The sequence below is a fragment of the Syngnathoides biaculeatus genome, chromosome 2, assembly GCF_019802595.1.
Source record: "Syngnathoides biaculeatus isolate LvHL_M chromosome 2, ASM1980259v1, whole genome shotgun sequence".
Lineage (NCBI taxonomy): Eukaryota > Metazoa > Chordata > Actinopteri > Syngnathiformes > Syngnathidae > Syngnathoides > Syngnathoides biaculeatus.
The window spans coordinates 16,786,528-16,802,346 of NC_084641.1; the positions used below are offsets into that span (position 1 = coordinate 16,786,528).

A 15,819-nucleotide genomic window follows, 5' to 3' on the forward strand; every position below is an offset into this window, starting at 1 on the left:
GTGGCACACATTTGAGTGTTGCATACGAGTGGGATGTTTCCATTAAATTTTTGGAAGATTTCTGGAAAGGTTCCATGGCAAGTTAAGCTAGAAATTTTTCGAATGGTATCGTTTTCATTCTAAAATATAAATATTATGTTTTGTCAAAATCAGACGTCCATGCAAACTCATAGAACTAAAAAGCCCGACATTAAAACGGACCTATCTCTAAGTGTGACTTTTAACAGCTCTTAAATATTTGAATATTATGCACCTAACTCAACCCATTCAAAAATGACCAAAAATGCACACCACATTCCAAAAATACCAACAAAGTCCCATTTAAACAATTTCTTTTGAAAATTCTGAAAATAATTGCAACCCTCTTCATGAATCCCAGTACATGTGCACGATATTATGACATCCAGTCAAAGCTCTGTACATTGGCCCCTTTGATATTCAGCATGCGCGGATTCACCTATTTGTGGATTGTATTTATTTATTGCAATTTGATTTTAGAATTTAGTTTTTTCTTCATAACTGTCTTTCTTTCGGGCGAATATGTGCGGAGGCATCCGTGTGGCGTCCTAACCAGAGCCCGATGCAACTCAGCTGGCTCCTCTCGATTGCGGAGGAGCAGTGGCTCAACTCAGAGCTTCTCACCCTCTCTCAAAGGTGGAGCCTGGACACCCTGCGGAGGAAGCTCATTCGGCAGCCCATATCCGCAATCTTTTTATTTTCGCCATGACCCACAGCTCGCGATCATTGAGGAGACTCGGATCGCTTGGTAAATTGAAAGGTTTACCTTCTGGCTCAGCTCTTTTGTCACCATAACAGACAGATACAGAGTTCACATCACGGCAGACGCTGCACCAATCTGCCTATCGATCTCATGCTTCATTCTTCCCTCACCTGTGAACAAGACTCCGAGACACTTGAACTCGTCAACCTGAGGCAGGACCTCTTCCCGACCGGGAGAGGGCAAACCACTCTCTTCTGACTGAGGACCATCGTCTCAGATTTGGAGGTGTTGGTTCTCATTTCAGTCTCTTTGCACTCTGTTGCAAAGCGCTCCAGTGAGCATTGGAGATCACGCCTTGGTGAAGCTATTAGAACCATATCTGTGAAATGCTGAGGCCACCAACCCGGACCCCCTCAACCCTTTGGCAGCGCCTAGAAATTCTGTCCATAATATTAATGAACAGAATTGATGACAAAGGGCAGCTTTGGCAGAGTTGAACTGAAACTTATTAGACTTACTTGCCGGCAATGCAGACAAAACTCTGGCAGCAGTCATACAGGGACCAAACAGCCCTTCTTAGGAGCTCCTGTACCCCACATTCCCAGAGCAACCTCCACAGTACTCCCTGATGAACGTGGTCAAAGGCCTCCTCCAAGTCCATGAAATACATGTAGACTGGGTGCATTCCCATGCAGACTTGTGGACCCTTCTGAGGGTGTAGAGCTGATCTTCTGTTCCACGGCCAGGACAAAAACCACAATATTCTTCCTGAATTGAATCAACTTCCAGATCGACTGTCCTCTCCAGAACCCTAAATACGAGATCTTACCAGGGCGACTTAGGAGTATGATCCTCTTGTAGTTGGAACACCCTCCACCAGTTCCCTTTCCTAAAGAGAGGGACCACCACCTTAGTCTGGCAATCCAGAAGCACTACCCACATTGTCTATGCGATGTTGCAGAGGCGTGTCAATTAGGAGATCCACACAATATCCAAAGCCTTTAGGGGGCCCTGCCATAGAGGACTTTTTTAGCCAAACCTCAAATCTGGAAATAGGAGAGTAGGCCTCAGACTCTGCTTCCTCTGGGCAAGGATTGTCAGTATAATTGACGAGGTCTGCGTGAACCGGAATTTACTCAAAACCGTCTGGAAGTTGTTCTCCAGGCCTCACCAAACTCTTCCCATGCCCGAGTTTTTGCCTGTTCAGCACCCTCTCCAAGGACTCCAAGAAGAATCATTACTCTGAGCTGCTGTTGCGGTCTGTACCCAAAGGGGGAGAGAGTCTACCCTCTCTTCCAAGTTGAAACCCAACGTGCAAGCACGGAGACATAGGGCAATCAGTATACTCACACCTGCTTAGCGCTTTCACTGTGAGAAATTTAGAGCCAGTTTCTGTAGCCGGGGACTGGACCGCCATGGTCACCGACTTACAGTGTGTCACGTTGGGATGTTGCTTTTTCCGGCTGTGCCCGGCCGACCCCATCAATGCAGGTCTGGCCATAAGGCCAACACCATCGTGCCCAACCTTCCTTCATGACTCCAGACGTCCAATATTTTTACTCATAAAGGGACTTCGGCTGTGCTTTATCTGGTCCCTCACCTTGGACCTGTTTGCCATTTGCAACACCACCAAGTAGGTGAAACGCTAGTCAGCTTTTAGGATCAATGGGGCACACAAATCTGTCGACCACGATAAGATATGACAGCTCCAGGAGGAGTATTGATTTTGATTTATTTTTTTTTAGCACTTACTTACATATGAAGACCTAAATGCGGTTCACAAAAGTTACATTTTCACTTTTAATTAAAAGAAACACAACAAGCATGGCATACGTTCATTCACATTCCGTGTTTATGAGTGACCTAAGGGAGGCTGGTCAGGTTTGATACACATCCTTTGTGGCAGGGAGTTTTTGGTTGCAATTGACTTGTCTTTTTTTTTCTCTCTCTCTCTCACTCTCTCCAAGGGTCGTATCATGGCCCAGGGCGCCTACAACGAGTTGCAGAGCTCCAACCTTGATCTTGGCTTCCTGCTAAAAAGTCAGGAGGAACAGGAGCCAGAATATCTGTCAGCCAGCTGTGACAAGGAGTCACTCTCCAGCAGGAGCACCAATCAGTCAAGCGGTTCACTCTGCGCACACAGCACCCTCCTGCCACCAGAGGCCACTGTCCCTGACCTGCTTCCCGTAAGCAGCAGAATCCCTTATTTTGCATCAGTCAACCCCCATATTCACATTTTGGCATTTGCAAATTTGCCCATTTTCAGATTGCTTTTAGGAAAGATGGAACTTACTTTGCTGACCTTGCTTTGGCATCGTCTTGTGGCTTCGTTTGGATTTAATTTATTGATAGTATTTGTTTCTCCATTTTCTGTACTGTTTTTCTGGCCTTCCTTGAATTCACTTTGTTTTATAACTTTGCTGTTAATTCAGCCCTTTTTCCCCTTTTCAGTGACATTTATTATTATGTAAATGCCAAAATGTGAGTTTAATGAAGTAATGACTCAATATCTTCTTGCTAATATGTGACTTTATCTCAGTTTCTACTAGTACGTTATTTATGGTTGAGTATTGATGAGTCTCATGTGCAGGTGGTTTGTGTGCATCGAATAGTTTAACTACTTAATATTTTAAATTTTTTTACAGGACGTAATATGGACATGTTGGTGCTTTGATGATTATTCTTTGTTGACTTGATGTCTATCCCCTGTCAACCATGGGGGTTCACTGTATTTGTCCATATTTCAAGTTCCCATGTCAAATTCCAAATCATAAGAATTATCCAGCACTTGAAGAGAGGGTCAGCAAACTTCTTTTGACAAGAAGTAACCTGAAGCAAATGGATACCCAACGCCAGCATTTTTTTTTAACAGTAATATACGTAAACACAAGGGAAGACGCCGCAAACTGGCATGTTATTGTGAGGGTCTGCTGGTACATCTAGCCGAATCTCCTGTCAAAAGGAGTTTCAACTCCCACCTCAGGGGAAGGCGGGGGGACATTTAGTCCAAGTAGACCATGTTCAATGTCTCTCTTGTTGGGGTGAGTGACCTGTATAGCTGTGAGCATCGGGTAGTCGGTGCCTGTCGTGGCAGCAATACCCAAACCCATTGGAACCGGAGATGGACGGGGGCATCGGTGCAGCGTTTGCAGTAATGCGGAATTTGTACCAGTCCTTTGTGGTGAAGAAGGAGCTAAGACGAAAGGTGAAGCTCTCAATTCACCGCTCGGGCTACGTTCCTACCCTCACCTGTGGTCACGAGCTGTGGGTCCTGACTGAAAGAACAAGATCCCGGAAACAAGCGGCCGAAATTAGTTTCCTCCGCTGGGTGTCCGGGCTCTCCCTTAGAGATGGGGTGAGAAGAGTCGAGCCGCTGCTCTTCCGCATTGAGAGGAGCCGGATCAGGTGGCTCAGGCATCCGATTTGGATGCCTCCCTGGTGAGGTTCCACCAGGAGGAGATCCCGGAGACATCCCAGGACCTACTGGAGAGACTATGTTTTCTGGCTTGCTTTGGAACACTTCGGGATCCCCATGGAAGAGCTTGGGCCATTGGCTGTGGAGAGGGAAGTCTGGGGTTCCCTCCTAAAGTTACTGCCACCCTGACCCAACATCGGATAAGCAGAAGAAAATGGATTTATGGGCGTAACCACAAGCCTCTTGACCGTGATGAACTTTTTTCTGCTTTTTTGTTTTTCTTTCCAGGTCGAGGGCGCACACACAGCTGAGGAGGAGGCTCGTGCTGAAGGAAATGTCAGCAAGGACATTTATGTCAAGTATTTTACTGCCCACTGTCATCCTTTAATCTTACTGGCTATTCTGCTGCTCAGTGTCATTGCTGAGGTGAGTGAGAACCTCTTAGGAAGTCCAACAAAAGATACAGTTTAATTATATTGTCTCCATCTAATGGTTTAGTCTAAAACACCCCCAAATCATCCAAATGTTTCCTCTTTGGTGAAGTTACTGGCGAGTTACTGCTGTCAAGACGCCACACTTTACAGAGCTCATGCAGCTATTGCAGTGGTACCGATCAGTTATTATGGTTATCATTACAATTGTCAACATTGGAACCATGCTGGAATCATCCCATATGTACTTCATAAGTGTGAGCCAGGAAATGGATTAGAGGTGACACTGAAATACATTTATTCTTATAAAGCAAATATTTTTATGATTCAATGAAATGCAGCTACAGCAAGGCTCCAGCATGGCTGTTTCCAAAACTGGAACTACAAAAAAAATTATAAAACAAACTCCATTGAGCTGCACTGCTCAGAAGAAACGAAGCAGTTTGTACTATAGCATTTGCCATTAGCCCAGAATTCATGCTTGTGCACTTTGTGGTCTTTGTCATTCTTCCTAGGCTGCATATATTCTGCAGGACTGGTGGCTGGTGTTCTGGTGAGTCAATGGCATCCTGGCATCTTTTCGCACACACACACACAGAAACGCGCACAAATTTAATTGCATGTTACCTTGTGTTGATATTGTTGACAACAGGGCTAAAGATGAGCTCAACAACACCAGCAGGGTTGTGATTGTTGAGAAAAGTACCAATGAGTCATCTGGTTTACACCAAGCCACAAATCTGCCATTTTATCTGGGCGTTTACTCTGGTCAGTGCAACAATTCATATTTTCTCTTTCTGTTGGGAAAAGTATCCGCAATTATTCATGGAATCGATGCAATTTACAAAACGTTAGGGCTATTTGGGTTTGAGGCAGAATTTCAGCATCCGCAAATGAATTACCGTAATTTCTGGCCTACAGAGCCTCACTCAGTACATTTGTAAAGGAAATACCATTTGGTAGATAGATAAGCCGCACCTGTGTAAAAGCCGCAGGTGCCCATGTCGAAACCCACATTGAAACATGAGATATGTACAAAGAAAGACGGTACACAGAAAGAGTTTTCAAAGATTTAATACCTTAACTTAGCAACAATACGGAAGCACAAACAGGGCTGGTAAAAAATAATAATAATAATAAAATGAACATACCAGTTAAAAAGAAAAAAAAAACAGCCCCAGCAGCTACACAGTAGAAACACTGTAGCACATCACTAACAGGGCTGGTTGGAAAAAAAAAAAAAACATACCTAAATCACTGTGACGTGGCAGTAACACAGCAGCAACACGCTAGCGCGGCGTTAATGGTAACACGGCGCTAACAAGGTCGGTTAAAACAAAACAAAACATACCGGTAAAAATCACTGAGACAGGGCAGTAACACAGCAGCAACACACTAGCGCAACGTTACCAGGGCCAGTTAAAAAAAAAAAAAACCATACCGGTAAAAGGCACTTCCTCAGCACATATATTCCACCAGTCTCACTTTTACCTTTTCTGCTCCAGTGCCCCCTTGCGCCGGTTAGGAAAAAAAATGTACAAATTATCTGCGTTGCGGCTTGTTGGCTGGAAATGACGGTATTGGCATGATAACATTTTATTCTTTATGGATAGCACTATGCAGAAACATTTTGTAGTCATATAAATAATGACATCAATGATCATTAGAGTGACTTCATCCCCTTCCTCAGCATTATTGATAATGAAATCCAAATCGCTATGTTGTCATTCATTCTCCTCCCTACTTTCTTTGTTCCGCAGGTCTGACTGCAGCCGCCGTGGTCTTTGGCTTTGCCAGGAGTTTAGTGATCTTTCACGGGCTGGTGAAATCCACTCAGACGCTGCACAACCGCATGTTCAACGCCGTCCTCCGCACCCCGGTCCTCTTCTTTGACGTCAACCCCATAGGTGAAACCTCGGCGCCACGTCTTAATTGTTGGAAATGTAATCCTTCAAGGAGAAGCACGTAACATGTCATGCGAGGCGGGAGGTGTCACTCAGAATCATCACGTCATTGTTTCAGCTCCAAGCTGATCCATAACTGTGCTGCATTCTCCGTCCGCTAGGAAGAATCCTCAATCGCTTTTCCAAGGATATCAGCCAGATGGACTCCCTGTTACCACTCACTTTTGTGGACTTCTATCAAGTGAGGAGTTATCGGGGTAGGCCAGTGTTTCCCAACCTTTACTGAGCCAAATCACAGTCAACTCCAAATCTTTGCCTGTTAAATTGAAAACTTTTCAAATATTCTGTTGTATGAATGCCATCAAGTGGATACGTAGGTTCATTTTACCTTCGGCCACAGTGGAAAAGCATTTAGTTGTTGTTCCTGTCAATACATGTCACTGGCATAGATAGATGATCATCCATCCATCCATTATCTGAGCTCCTTATCCTCACAAGAGTCTTGGAGGTATTGGACCCTGTCCGAGCTATCTTCGGGCAGGAGGTGGGATACACTCTGAAGTGGTTGCCAGTCAAACGCAGGGCACATAGATACGAACATTCACTCACTCACAATCACATCTAGGGGCAATTTGGATGCATGTTTTTGGGATGTGGGAGGAAACCGGAGTGCCCGGAGAAAACGCACGTAGGCACGGGGGAGAACATGCAAACTCAGTCGGTGCCGGGATTTGAACCCCTGGTCCTCAGAACTATGAGGCAGAATCTTCAAGCAGTTGCTCCGCCATGCCGCCAGTTTCAGAGCAATTAATTGAAATGGGATATTTTCCTGCACACCCGATAAGCTGAGGTGCAATGGTTGGGAATCACTGGCAGAGCTCCATCATGTTTTTGTAGAACTTTAATGAAAATGCGGGATTGTCGTAGCTTTTTTTGCAGAACGTGGGCGTTCTGGCCATTGCAGCCTCTATCATCCCTCTCCTACTGGTCTCCATTGCTCCCCTGCTCTTCATCTTCCTGTACCTGCGGCGTTACTATCTCTCCACGTCACGAGATATCAAACGTCTGGAGTCCATAAGTATAATAAGCCATTAAAACGAGTTGTAAAAGTGTACCACCTCCCCACGGAAGTCCGTGACATGTGCCGTCTTTCCTTGCAGCACGCAGTCCGGTCTTCTCCCATCTTTCATCATCCCTCCAGGGCCTGTGCAGCATCCGAGCCTTCGGAGGAGAGAAGAGGTTAACGAGAGCCTTTGACTCACACCAGAACCGCCACTCAGGTTTTCTCTTTTGTGTGTTTTATTGCATGAGATTGTGACCGTGTTTACAATAAGTGTTGTCGTCGATCTCAGAAGCGTGGTTTCTCTTCCTGATGACATCCCGGTGGTTTGCCCTCCGCCTGGACAGCATTTGCTCCATCTTTATCACCGTAGCATCATTTGGGTGCATTTTCCTCCGAGATGGTGAGGATGTTAAACGACTGACAAGTACAGCAATGCCTTGATGTGCAAGTGACTTGACTTACATGTTTTTCAAGATGTGAGCTCTCATTTGGGATTTTTTTTGTTTTGTTTTTTTTTTTTTTGCTTTGGCCTGTGATAAAAAAAATTGAGATACCACCACTGTATGGTTACTGTGAACTCAACCCCACAGCAAGATAATGATACAATGTTTTTAAATCACCATTTTACCTCATTAAAAATATGTCCAAAGATGCTATTGAGATGAAAACCTTACCTGATTTGGGGAACAACCCAAGTAATTCATACATACAGAGAAATAATTTCATAAATTATTTGTAGGCAGCACAAAGTGCTGCAGGATAGTGCTGGCCTCGCGGTTGTGAGAACCAAGGTTCAAATCCCGGCCCAGCCTGTATTGAGTCTGCGTGTTCTTCCCCATGTTCTTTCTCCCATATCCCAAAACCGTGCATTCATTGGACACTCTAAATTGCTGCTAGGTGTGATTGTGAGTGCGACTGTTGTCTGTCTCGATGTGCCCTCCGATTGGCCGGCAACTAGTTCAGGGTGTACCCCGCCTCCTGCCCGATGACAGCTGGGATTGGCTCCAGCACTCCCGCGACCCTCGTGAGGATAAGCGGCTAAGAAAATGGATCGATGTAAGTTATGTGTAATAGTGTGAAATGACACTGGGAAATGTATTGAACTCTCCAACCGGTATTTATCTAATACTTTGTACAAAAGCCTTTGCTTGCAATTACACCTTCAAGATGTCTCCTGGGTAGAGAAACTACTGTAGTCTCATGGGTTCCTCTGGTGTGGTTTTGCTCCACTTCTCTGCACAAGAAGTCTTCAAATCTTGAAAGTTCCATGGGCTTATTTTGTGAACCTTAACATTCAGTTTTCCATAGATTTTCAATTTGATTCATGTCAGGTGCTTGGCTTTATTTTGTCTTTGAAACCAATTGAGTTTCTTTGTCAGTATGTTTTGGATCATTGTCCTGCTGACATGTCCACTCTCATTTCATTTTCATCATCCTCCTAGTTGGTATCAGATTTTTGTCAAGAACTTCTCAGTACATTTGCCCATTTGTTCTTATTTCCATTTTGTGAAATTTACCAGTACCATTTTCTGAAAAGCAGCCCCACACCATCATGTTCCCACTTCGGAACTTCACTGTTGGTGCGGTGGTTTTACGGTGATGTGGAGTTCCATTTTTTCCTCCAAATGTTTTCTCCATTTTGACATTCAAAGAGTTAATTTCTGGTCTCATCTGACCAGACTTTATCCTGGCTTGTCCAAATGTTGTTCAGCAAACTCTAAACGAGCTTTGCCATGCTTTTTTTCAGCAATGGGGTCTTGCTCGGTGACCGGGAATACAGGCCATAGCAGCGGAGTAAATTTCTCACAGTTTTCCTTGTGACAACAGAACCTGCTAATTCCAGGTTTTTTTGAAGTTTTCCACAAGTGGTCCTCGGCTTTTGGACAACTCTTGTGATTATTCTTTACACTCCTCTGTCAGAAATTCTATGAAGACCACGTGATCAAGGCAAATTTATGATGGTATGACATCGAGACATGTGTCTTGACTCTCACCTTGGCAATAAAACATTTTTGTAAGCCATCAATTAGGACTAAATCAGCTGATATTCATTTGCAGTGACAAGGGGTTTGATTACTGATATATTTTTAATGTTGGCTTTCCATGCCTTTTTGCACCTCCCTATCTTCATGTGTTCAAAACGTTTTCCCCGTCATTTCACATTTGACCTCACAACTTTATTCCTGAGCTCATTTGTTCTACTTTCTTTGTATCCATGGATTATCGTAGCTGTTCCCAACATCTGGTGCAATTTTCAGGTCAATCGCACCTTTGGAAGTTGATTTAGTCTGAAATATCATGTTGAATATTTATTCCAACCGCTATGTGTGCTTGCATTAATTTGTTTGTTTTCCTTTAGGTTTGGATGCTGGGGAGGTGGGCCTGGTGTTGACGTACGCAGTGACGCTGGTTGGAAACTTCCAGTGGACCGTGAGGCAAAGTGCAGAGTTAGAGAACATGGTATATACTAATCAGCATGCAAATCCATTATTTTTAGGTCAGTATAAGTGTTTCACATCAAATGTCGTGTGCACAGATGACATCTGTGGAAAGAGTGGTGGAGTACACGGAGTTAAAGAGTGAAGCGCCCTGGGAAAGCAAAACGCGCCCTTCTCTTGATTGGCCCAGTCAAGGCCAGGTTACCTTTGACCAGGTGTATTTGTCGTATAGTATCGACGGGCCACTTATCCTCAAGGACATCAACGCCATCTTCTTCCCCAGTGAGAAGGTGACACATTTCCTACAGTGTCAACCAAGGTGACCCCCTAAGAGAAAAAAATTCACAGTCAAAGTCTTCCATTTGTCAGGTGGGCATCGTGGGTCGGACGGGAGCTGGGAAAAGCTCCATGGTGGCAGCTCTTTTTCGCCTGGCGGAGCCACAAGGGAGCATCTACATTGATGGCGTGTTGACCTCTGAGTTGGGCCTACATGACTTGCGCCAGAAGATGTCGATCATACCTCAGGTAGACATTAGCTTACAGGCTCTTCCCCTATAAGGCTTGAGGCATTTTAGAATTTATGAGTTTAAGGATGTCTAAATAATTACATTTTCCGGTGAAATAGACCTTTTCCTCATGACATCACACGTACGTAATTCTGACTTTGACACCGCACCTGCGTAAACTACCCCGATACTGGGACTGAAACAATAAGCTTGGCAGGCATGGTGGAGCAACTGGTTAGAGCATTGCCCTCACAGTTCTGAAGACCGGGGTTCAAAACGATAAGGTGATGGCTCAGGAAGGGGAGAAATGATCAAGTCTAAATAAATTGATCATGAACTGCGTGGTCATTAGGGGTGGGAAATAGTAATTTATTAATACATGAAAAAAATGTAGGTCATTTTGTTTTGTTCTTTGTACTGTGAACCAGGATCCAGTGCTGTTCACCGATACTGTGAGGAAGAACCTGGACCCGTTTAACCAGCATTCTGATGCTGACCTGTGGAAGGTTCTGGAGCAGGCAAATATCCAACCTCTGCCGATGCTGTCTCTTTTCCATTTCCTCTCGCTCTCAAACACACAACGGTCATACAAAGACAGATATCTCGTTTTAACCATTTTCCAATGTCACCAACAGGTCCAGCTAAAGTGCATGGTGGGGGAGCTTCATGCAAAGTTGGAGACGGTTCTAGCTGAGTGTGGCTCCAACTTTAGTGTTGGTCAGAGGCAGCTGGTGTGCCTGGCCAGAGCCATCTTGAGGAAGAACCGCATCCTCGTCATCGACGAGGCCACGGCCAATGTGGACCCCAGGTGCCAGAGAGGAATGGGTGGTGGTTACCCAACCGGCATATGGAACAAAAATTTTAGATGACAAAAACCTTTTAAATATTTGAACACAAAAAAGAGGGGAAAAAAGTTGTTTGGGGGCCCTGCGATTGCCTGGTGTACCCTGCCTCTCATGCAGGGTTCGCTCGGATAACCTCTCGCACGCTTGTGACCCTAGTGAAGCTAGGCAGTACAGAAAATGGATGGCTGGATAAATAGTGGATGGCTGATGGTATATTTAATTTGGAATGGCGATGATGTTAAATATTTAGCTTAAGTTGAGTTCTTGGAAATGACAAAGTTTTAAACTTTGATAAAAAGGAAAAAAAATAAGGAAAATATCACTGATTACAGGAATGGTTCTGTTCATGAAAGATGAGTAGCGGAGAAAGGAGACATGATTAAATTGGCCTTAAAAAAGCTACATTATTGGCCGGTAGTGCATGCATGTCACACAAAAAAAGGCAGAAGCGCGAGGAGGGCAAATTTGTTTCTTGACTGTAAATTGACACCCTAGATAGATCCAGAGTGGGTCCTTGGGCTGGCATGGGCACTTTAGAGGGCCTCGTTATCACGTTGTGGAAAACCCTGTGACAGTTCCAATCCCAATCAACCAGTGATTGAGATGCAAATTAATTATAAAGGTCACTGTTAAAGGTAACACTGATGAGATTCTCAGTAATACATAACGTTAGTTTCTCACGGTCCCTCATTTCTAAGAGCGTGGCAAATATCCAAATGTACAGTGAGGATGGCTCGTTGGCGGATTTGAATCTGTGTCCAGCATCTGTGACTGGCTACTGATAAATAATTGTGGGTGTTTGACCATCGTTGCAGGACAGACGAACTGATCCAACGAACCATCCGGCGGGAGTTCAGAGATTGCACCGTCTTCACCATTGCTCACCGACTCAACACCATCATCGACAGCGATCGCATCCTGGTGAGTTTTATATCCAAACCGCTGTTTCTAGTTTGCTGTGTGTGCTGGCATAGACAAAAAAAAAACCCACATCATTTGTAAATATATAAATGTATGTATATAGATGTATACATTTCAGGCCAGTTAATCGTTTTTTTGTTTTTTTTTTTTAATTGAATTGGATAATTTCACTTGGCACACTTGCTGATCACTGGAAATGAATTCTGTAAATCAAATTTCCACCTAACTGACTAAACAATTGAGACATAGTTCTTACTACTTAGTCGTAGTTAATCAATCAAAGGAATACACCTGTAGCAAGTTTTGCGTCCTGCACATGCATCTTCTGTTTGCAGGTGCTGGACGAGGGTAGAATACAAGAGTTCGATCGCCCTTTTAACCTTCTTCAGAACAAAGGTGGCGCTCTGTACAGGCTGGTTCAGCAGTTGGGCCCGGCTGAGGCTGAATCTTTGTTGGAAGTTGCTAAACAGGTGAGGTGAACTGTGCTCCACACGGCCATCTTGAGCACCGGTCGGGCCATTCGTTCCTAAAATCTCTGTGGATCATATGCAGGCAGCGAAGGCCACCTGACTGGTTGAAGCTGACGCAGCAGCAAACACTGAGTGGGGTTTTTCCGGGTTTAACAATATTCAAGAGGTGATCATCGGGATTCGGAGGGCTTTCTTCAAAAGTGAAAAAGTTTCAAAGTGTTCCCTTTGGGGTCAATCGCCATTTGATTGCGTCAGTTAGTCTACCTAAGATGTCAGTTCTTTGACCGTAAGAGAACCATATGTACATACGGGGAATGGAACAGATGTTGAACGGACAATTACAACAATAAGAAATAATCATTAGCTGTTCAAGTGTGGAGCAACTCTCTAGAATTTGATCAATGTTGATAGTCCAATCGCGTGAGAAGACCGTAAAAGTTTGTAAGGAGAGACTGCTCACTGGTTGAGCTCGCAATTGTACTTGTGCTATTTTACAATGTCAAACATATTAAGACACTTTAAAACTGTCTCTGACCTGGATTACTGAGAATGTATACCGACGTATCGTTTTGAACCTTGGGAAGAACACCCTGCATCAGGTGCGAAAGTAAGAAATCATTACAAGGAACATTGCAAATACAGTAGGAACCAGATCAGCTTCAATCTAAGATGCTGACAGAACAATAACATCTAAAAGCCAAGGTCTTCACTCTGCTGTCGAGACTTCACCTTCACCAGCAAGCAGAGAACTATCTTAAGCATTCATGTTCTAAAAGACAATGTCAACCACATCTCCGGACAACTCCAAAACACTTGACCAGACACAGTCATCTCAGAAGTGTCTCAGTTCGTGGACAGAGCCCAGATGGTACAGGACGACCGGCGCGAGGAGCAACACATGCGGACACGTAAACGTCGACTGGCGAGACCGGCTCCCCCTATAACGACACAATCCCAACCCAACCACAACTAAAAGACTTTGCTACATTCATCAACTTTTCTGTTGCTTGGATTAATGGCATACATGTGCTCATTACTCAGAAAACACAAGTTGAGATTGGAATTGTGAGAAAATGCCTTCCACAAACCAAAAGTATTCTCTGACAATTGATTGCCTGTTGTCGTACGAGAGCGCCTCCAACTACCGCAGACAAATTCCTTGTGTGTTTTTTACATACTCGGCAAATACAGGTGATTCTGATTCTGATGATGCAGGTTGGCTACCCAGTCCATCCGAAATAAAACGTTCTGCCACCCGTAAGTACCCTAGGGCATATTGTTTACAATCATCCTGGAACTGTGTATTGATAAAACTCACTTTATACTAACTTAAAAATGTTCTTCCTTTTCTTCAAGTCTTTCAGTTTTTGGGTCAGAGATGGTATCTCTTATGATGGACAAAGTTGTTTTGATGTACCAATACTTCTTACAAACCAAACCGCCATCTCAAAGCTGAGCAATTGCTTCATTCTCTGGGTTGCCAGTTTTGGCCGGAAATAAATGACTCCCTGTTCCTTGCAATCGGGTGAGGAAAGTTATGTAATGACAATCCAAAGAGCCCATGATTTAGAGGGGTAGAAGACTGTTTTGTGGGGTCCAGAGTGATGTTTTTTCACCAGACCCCATTCCACGGTGGCATTCCTCCCTGGCCTAGCAGCAATCCATAGTTTGAGTTGCCATGTCATGAAAAAAAGCTAATCGTGCCATGCGTAGCTTTGTGGGGGCTGTAGTCGCTTTGGCGTTGTAGTAGTTCCTTGACAGACAAGTATTTTTTTTTTTTATATCGGGTACAAGAGGTAAACCCCAAGCAGAAGGACCCCAGCTAGCATTCGCATCCAGAACTTGTCAGCTTCAAGGCAGATTAGTTAACCGCATGCACGCCCACGCCACTTATGTTGTTCGCCTCTCCAGGAAATTTGCAAACCCTCAATCGGCAAACATCAAAAGAAAATTTTGCGTCCACTGTATGCATGACAGAAAATAAGACTAATGCAAAAAATGTTGTCCAAAAATATTAACATACCAAATCCTCCTATTTGTAGGAATGCTGTGAATATCTCAGAGGACTTTACTGGGTCATTTGCTGTCTCTGTTGCATACTGTTTTTTATTGTCTTTTTAAATTCATTGTGGTGATTTATTTTTTTTAATCAATCAAATATTACTTGTCTTCACCATTTTGATTTTATATTGTAATTTTAACTTAAGCTGTGTGTTTTTTTCCCCTTTTCACTAACCCTAATTTCATGTTAGAATCTATTTCGATTTTCATATTTTCATTTATTTTATTTTGTAATCATTATTTTTTGCCTTTGTAAAGCACTATGGGTTTTGCCTCAATTGTGAATGGTGCTACATGAATAAAATTTCCTTGTTCAAACAAACGAAAAAAACTCTCTCAAATATTTCTTGACCTAACTACACTTTTGTTCAAAGTTGTCAATAACAGAATTCCAACCTGGGTCTCGGGGTGTGATTGAATGTAGCCAATAACATTTTTCTTGAATCTCTAGATTTTGTTATTGGACTACAGCATTTTCAATGAGCTGCAGCTCAAGTTCTGCTCTTTTTGGGGAGTCCAGTCAGAAGACCATTACAATAGTCACGTTTACTTGAAGTAAAAGCATAAATGAGCTTCTCCTAGACTGCCTGAAACATGCAAGCCTTCACTCCTATGTTCTTCAGATGGTAAAAGGCAGTTCTCGTAATTGATTTATGACTGTTGAAAGTCCGGTCGAAATCTAGATTTCAGATTTGGTCTTTGTTTTTTAAAGATACCGAGTGCAGGTATTTATTAACCAATCCTCTTTTCTTTGTTACCAAAAACAATTCTCTCAGTTTTGATGTGGTTTAGTTGAAGGGAATTTTGACTCATCCACTTATTTATCTGCTTTAGACAGTGACACAACACCTCAGTTGAACTATAGTCATCTGGAGACAGTTCATTATAACTCTGACATCTGCACAGCGAGGCTGAACAGGAGGGGTCCAAGAAGTGATCCTTGAGGGACCCCATATGTCTTTGCCCTTTGTTGAGATCGAGCACTTCCAATGGTTACAAAGTAGCTCCTTTCCTCCAGGTAGGTCCTGAACCATTTAAGGACAG

At 43.6% G+C, this 15,819-nt stretch overlaps 1 protein-coding gene across 1 annotated transcript in view; it reads left to right on the forward strand.

Moving 5' to 3' along the window:
* LOC133509905 (ATP-binding cassette sub-family C member 4-like) overlaps nucleotides 1-15,073 on the forward strand; it is a 56,747-nt gene extending 41,674 nt beyond the window's left edge. The window contains exons 16-32 of the mRNA XM_061837375.1: nucleotides 2,689-2,907; nucleotides 4,425-4,562; nucleotides 5,083-5,120; nucleotides 5,220-5,335; nucleotides 6,328-6,474; nucleotides 6,633-6,712; nucleotides 7,399-7,549; nucleotides 7,632-7,751; nucleotides 7,824-7,934; nucleotides 9,894-9,994; nucleotides 10,071-10,262; nucleotides 10,342-10,497; nucleotides 10,907-10,996; nucleotides 11,114-11,286; nucleotides 12,139-12,244; nucleotides 12,580-12,714; nucleotides 12,797-15,073. Of these exons, the coding sequence (XP_061693359.1) occupies nucleotides 2,689-2,907; nucleotides 4,425-4,562; nucleotides 5,083-5,120; nucleotides 5,220-5,335; nucleotides 6,328-6,474; nucleotides 6,633-6,712; nucleotides 7,399-7,549; nucleotides 7,632-7,751; nucleotides 7,824-7,934; nucleotides 9,894-9,994; nucleotides 10,071-10,262; nucleotides 10,342-10,497; nucleotides 10,907-10,996; nucleotides 11,114-11,286; nucleotides 12,139-12,244; nucleotides 12,580-12,714; nucleotides 12,797-12,814 (2,091 nt within the window). The 3' untranslated portion in view covers nucleotides 12,815-15,073. The remainder of the gene's footprint in view (nucleotides 1-2,688; nucleotides 2,908-4,424; nucleotides 4,563-5,082; nucleotides 5,121-5,219; nucleotides 5,336-6,327; nucleotides 6,475-6,632; nucleotides 6,713-7,398; nucleotides 7,550-7,631; nucleotides 7,752-7,823; nucleotides 7,935-9,893; nucleotides 9,995-10,070; nucleotides 10,263-10,341; nucleotides 10,498-10,906; nucleotides 10,997-11,113; nucleotides 11,287-12,138; nucleotides 12,245-12,579; nucleotides 12,715-12,796) is intronic.
* The last annotated feature ends 746 nt before the right edge of the window (nucleotides 15,074-15,819 follow it).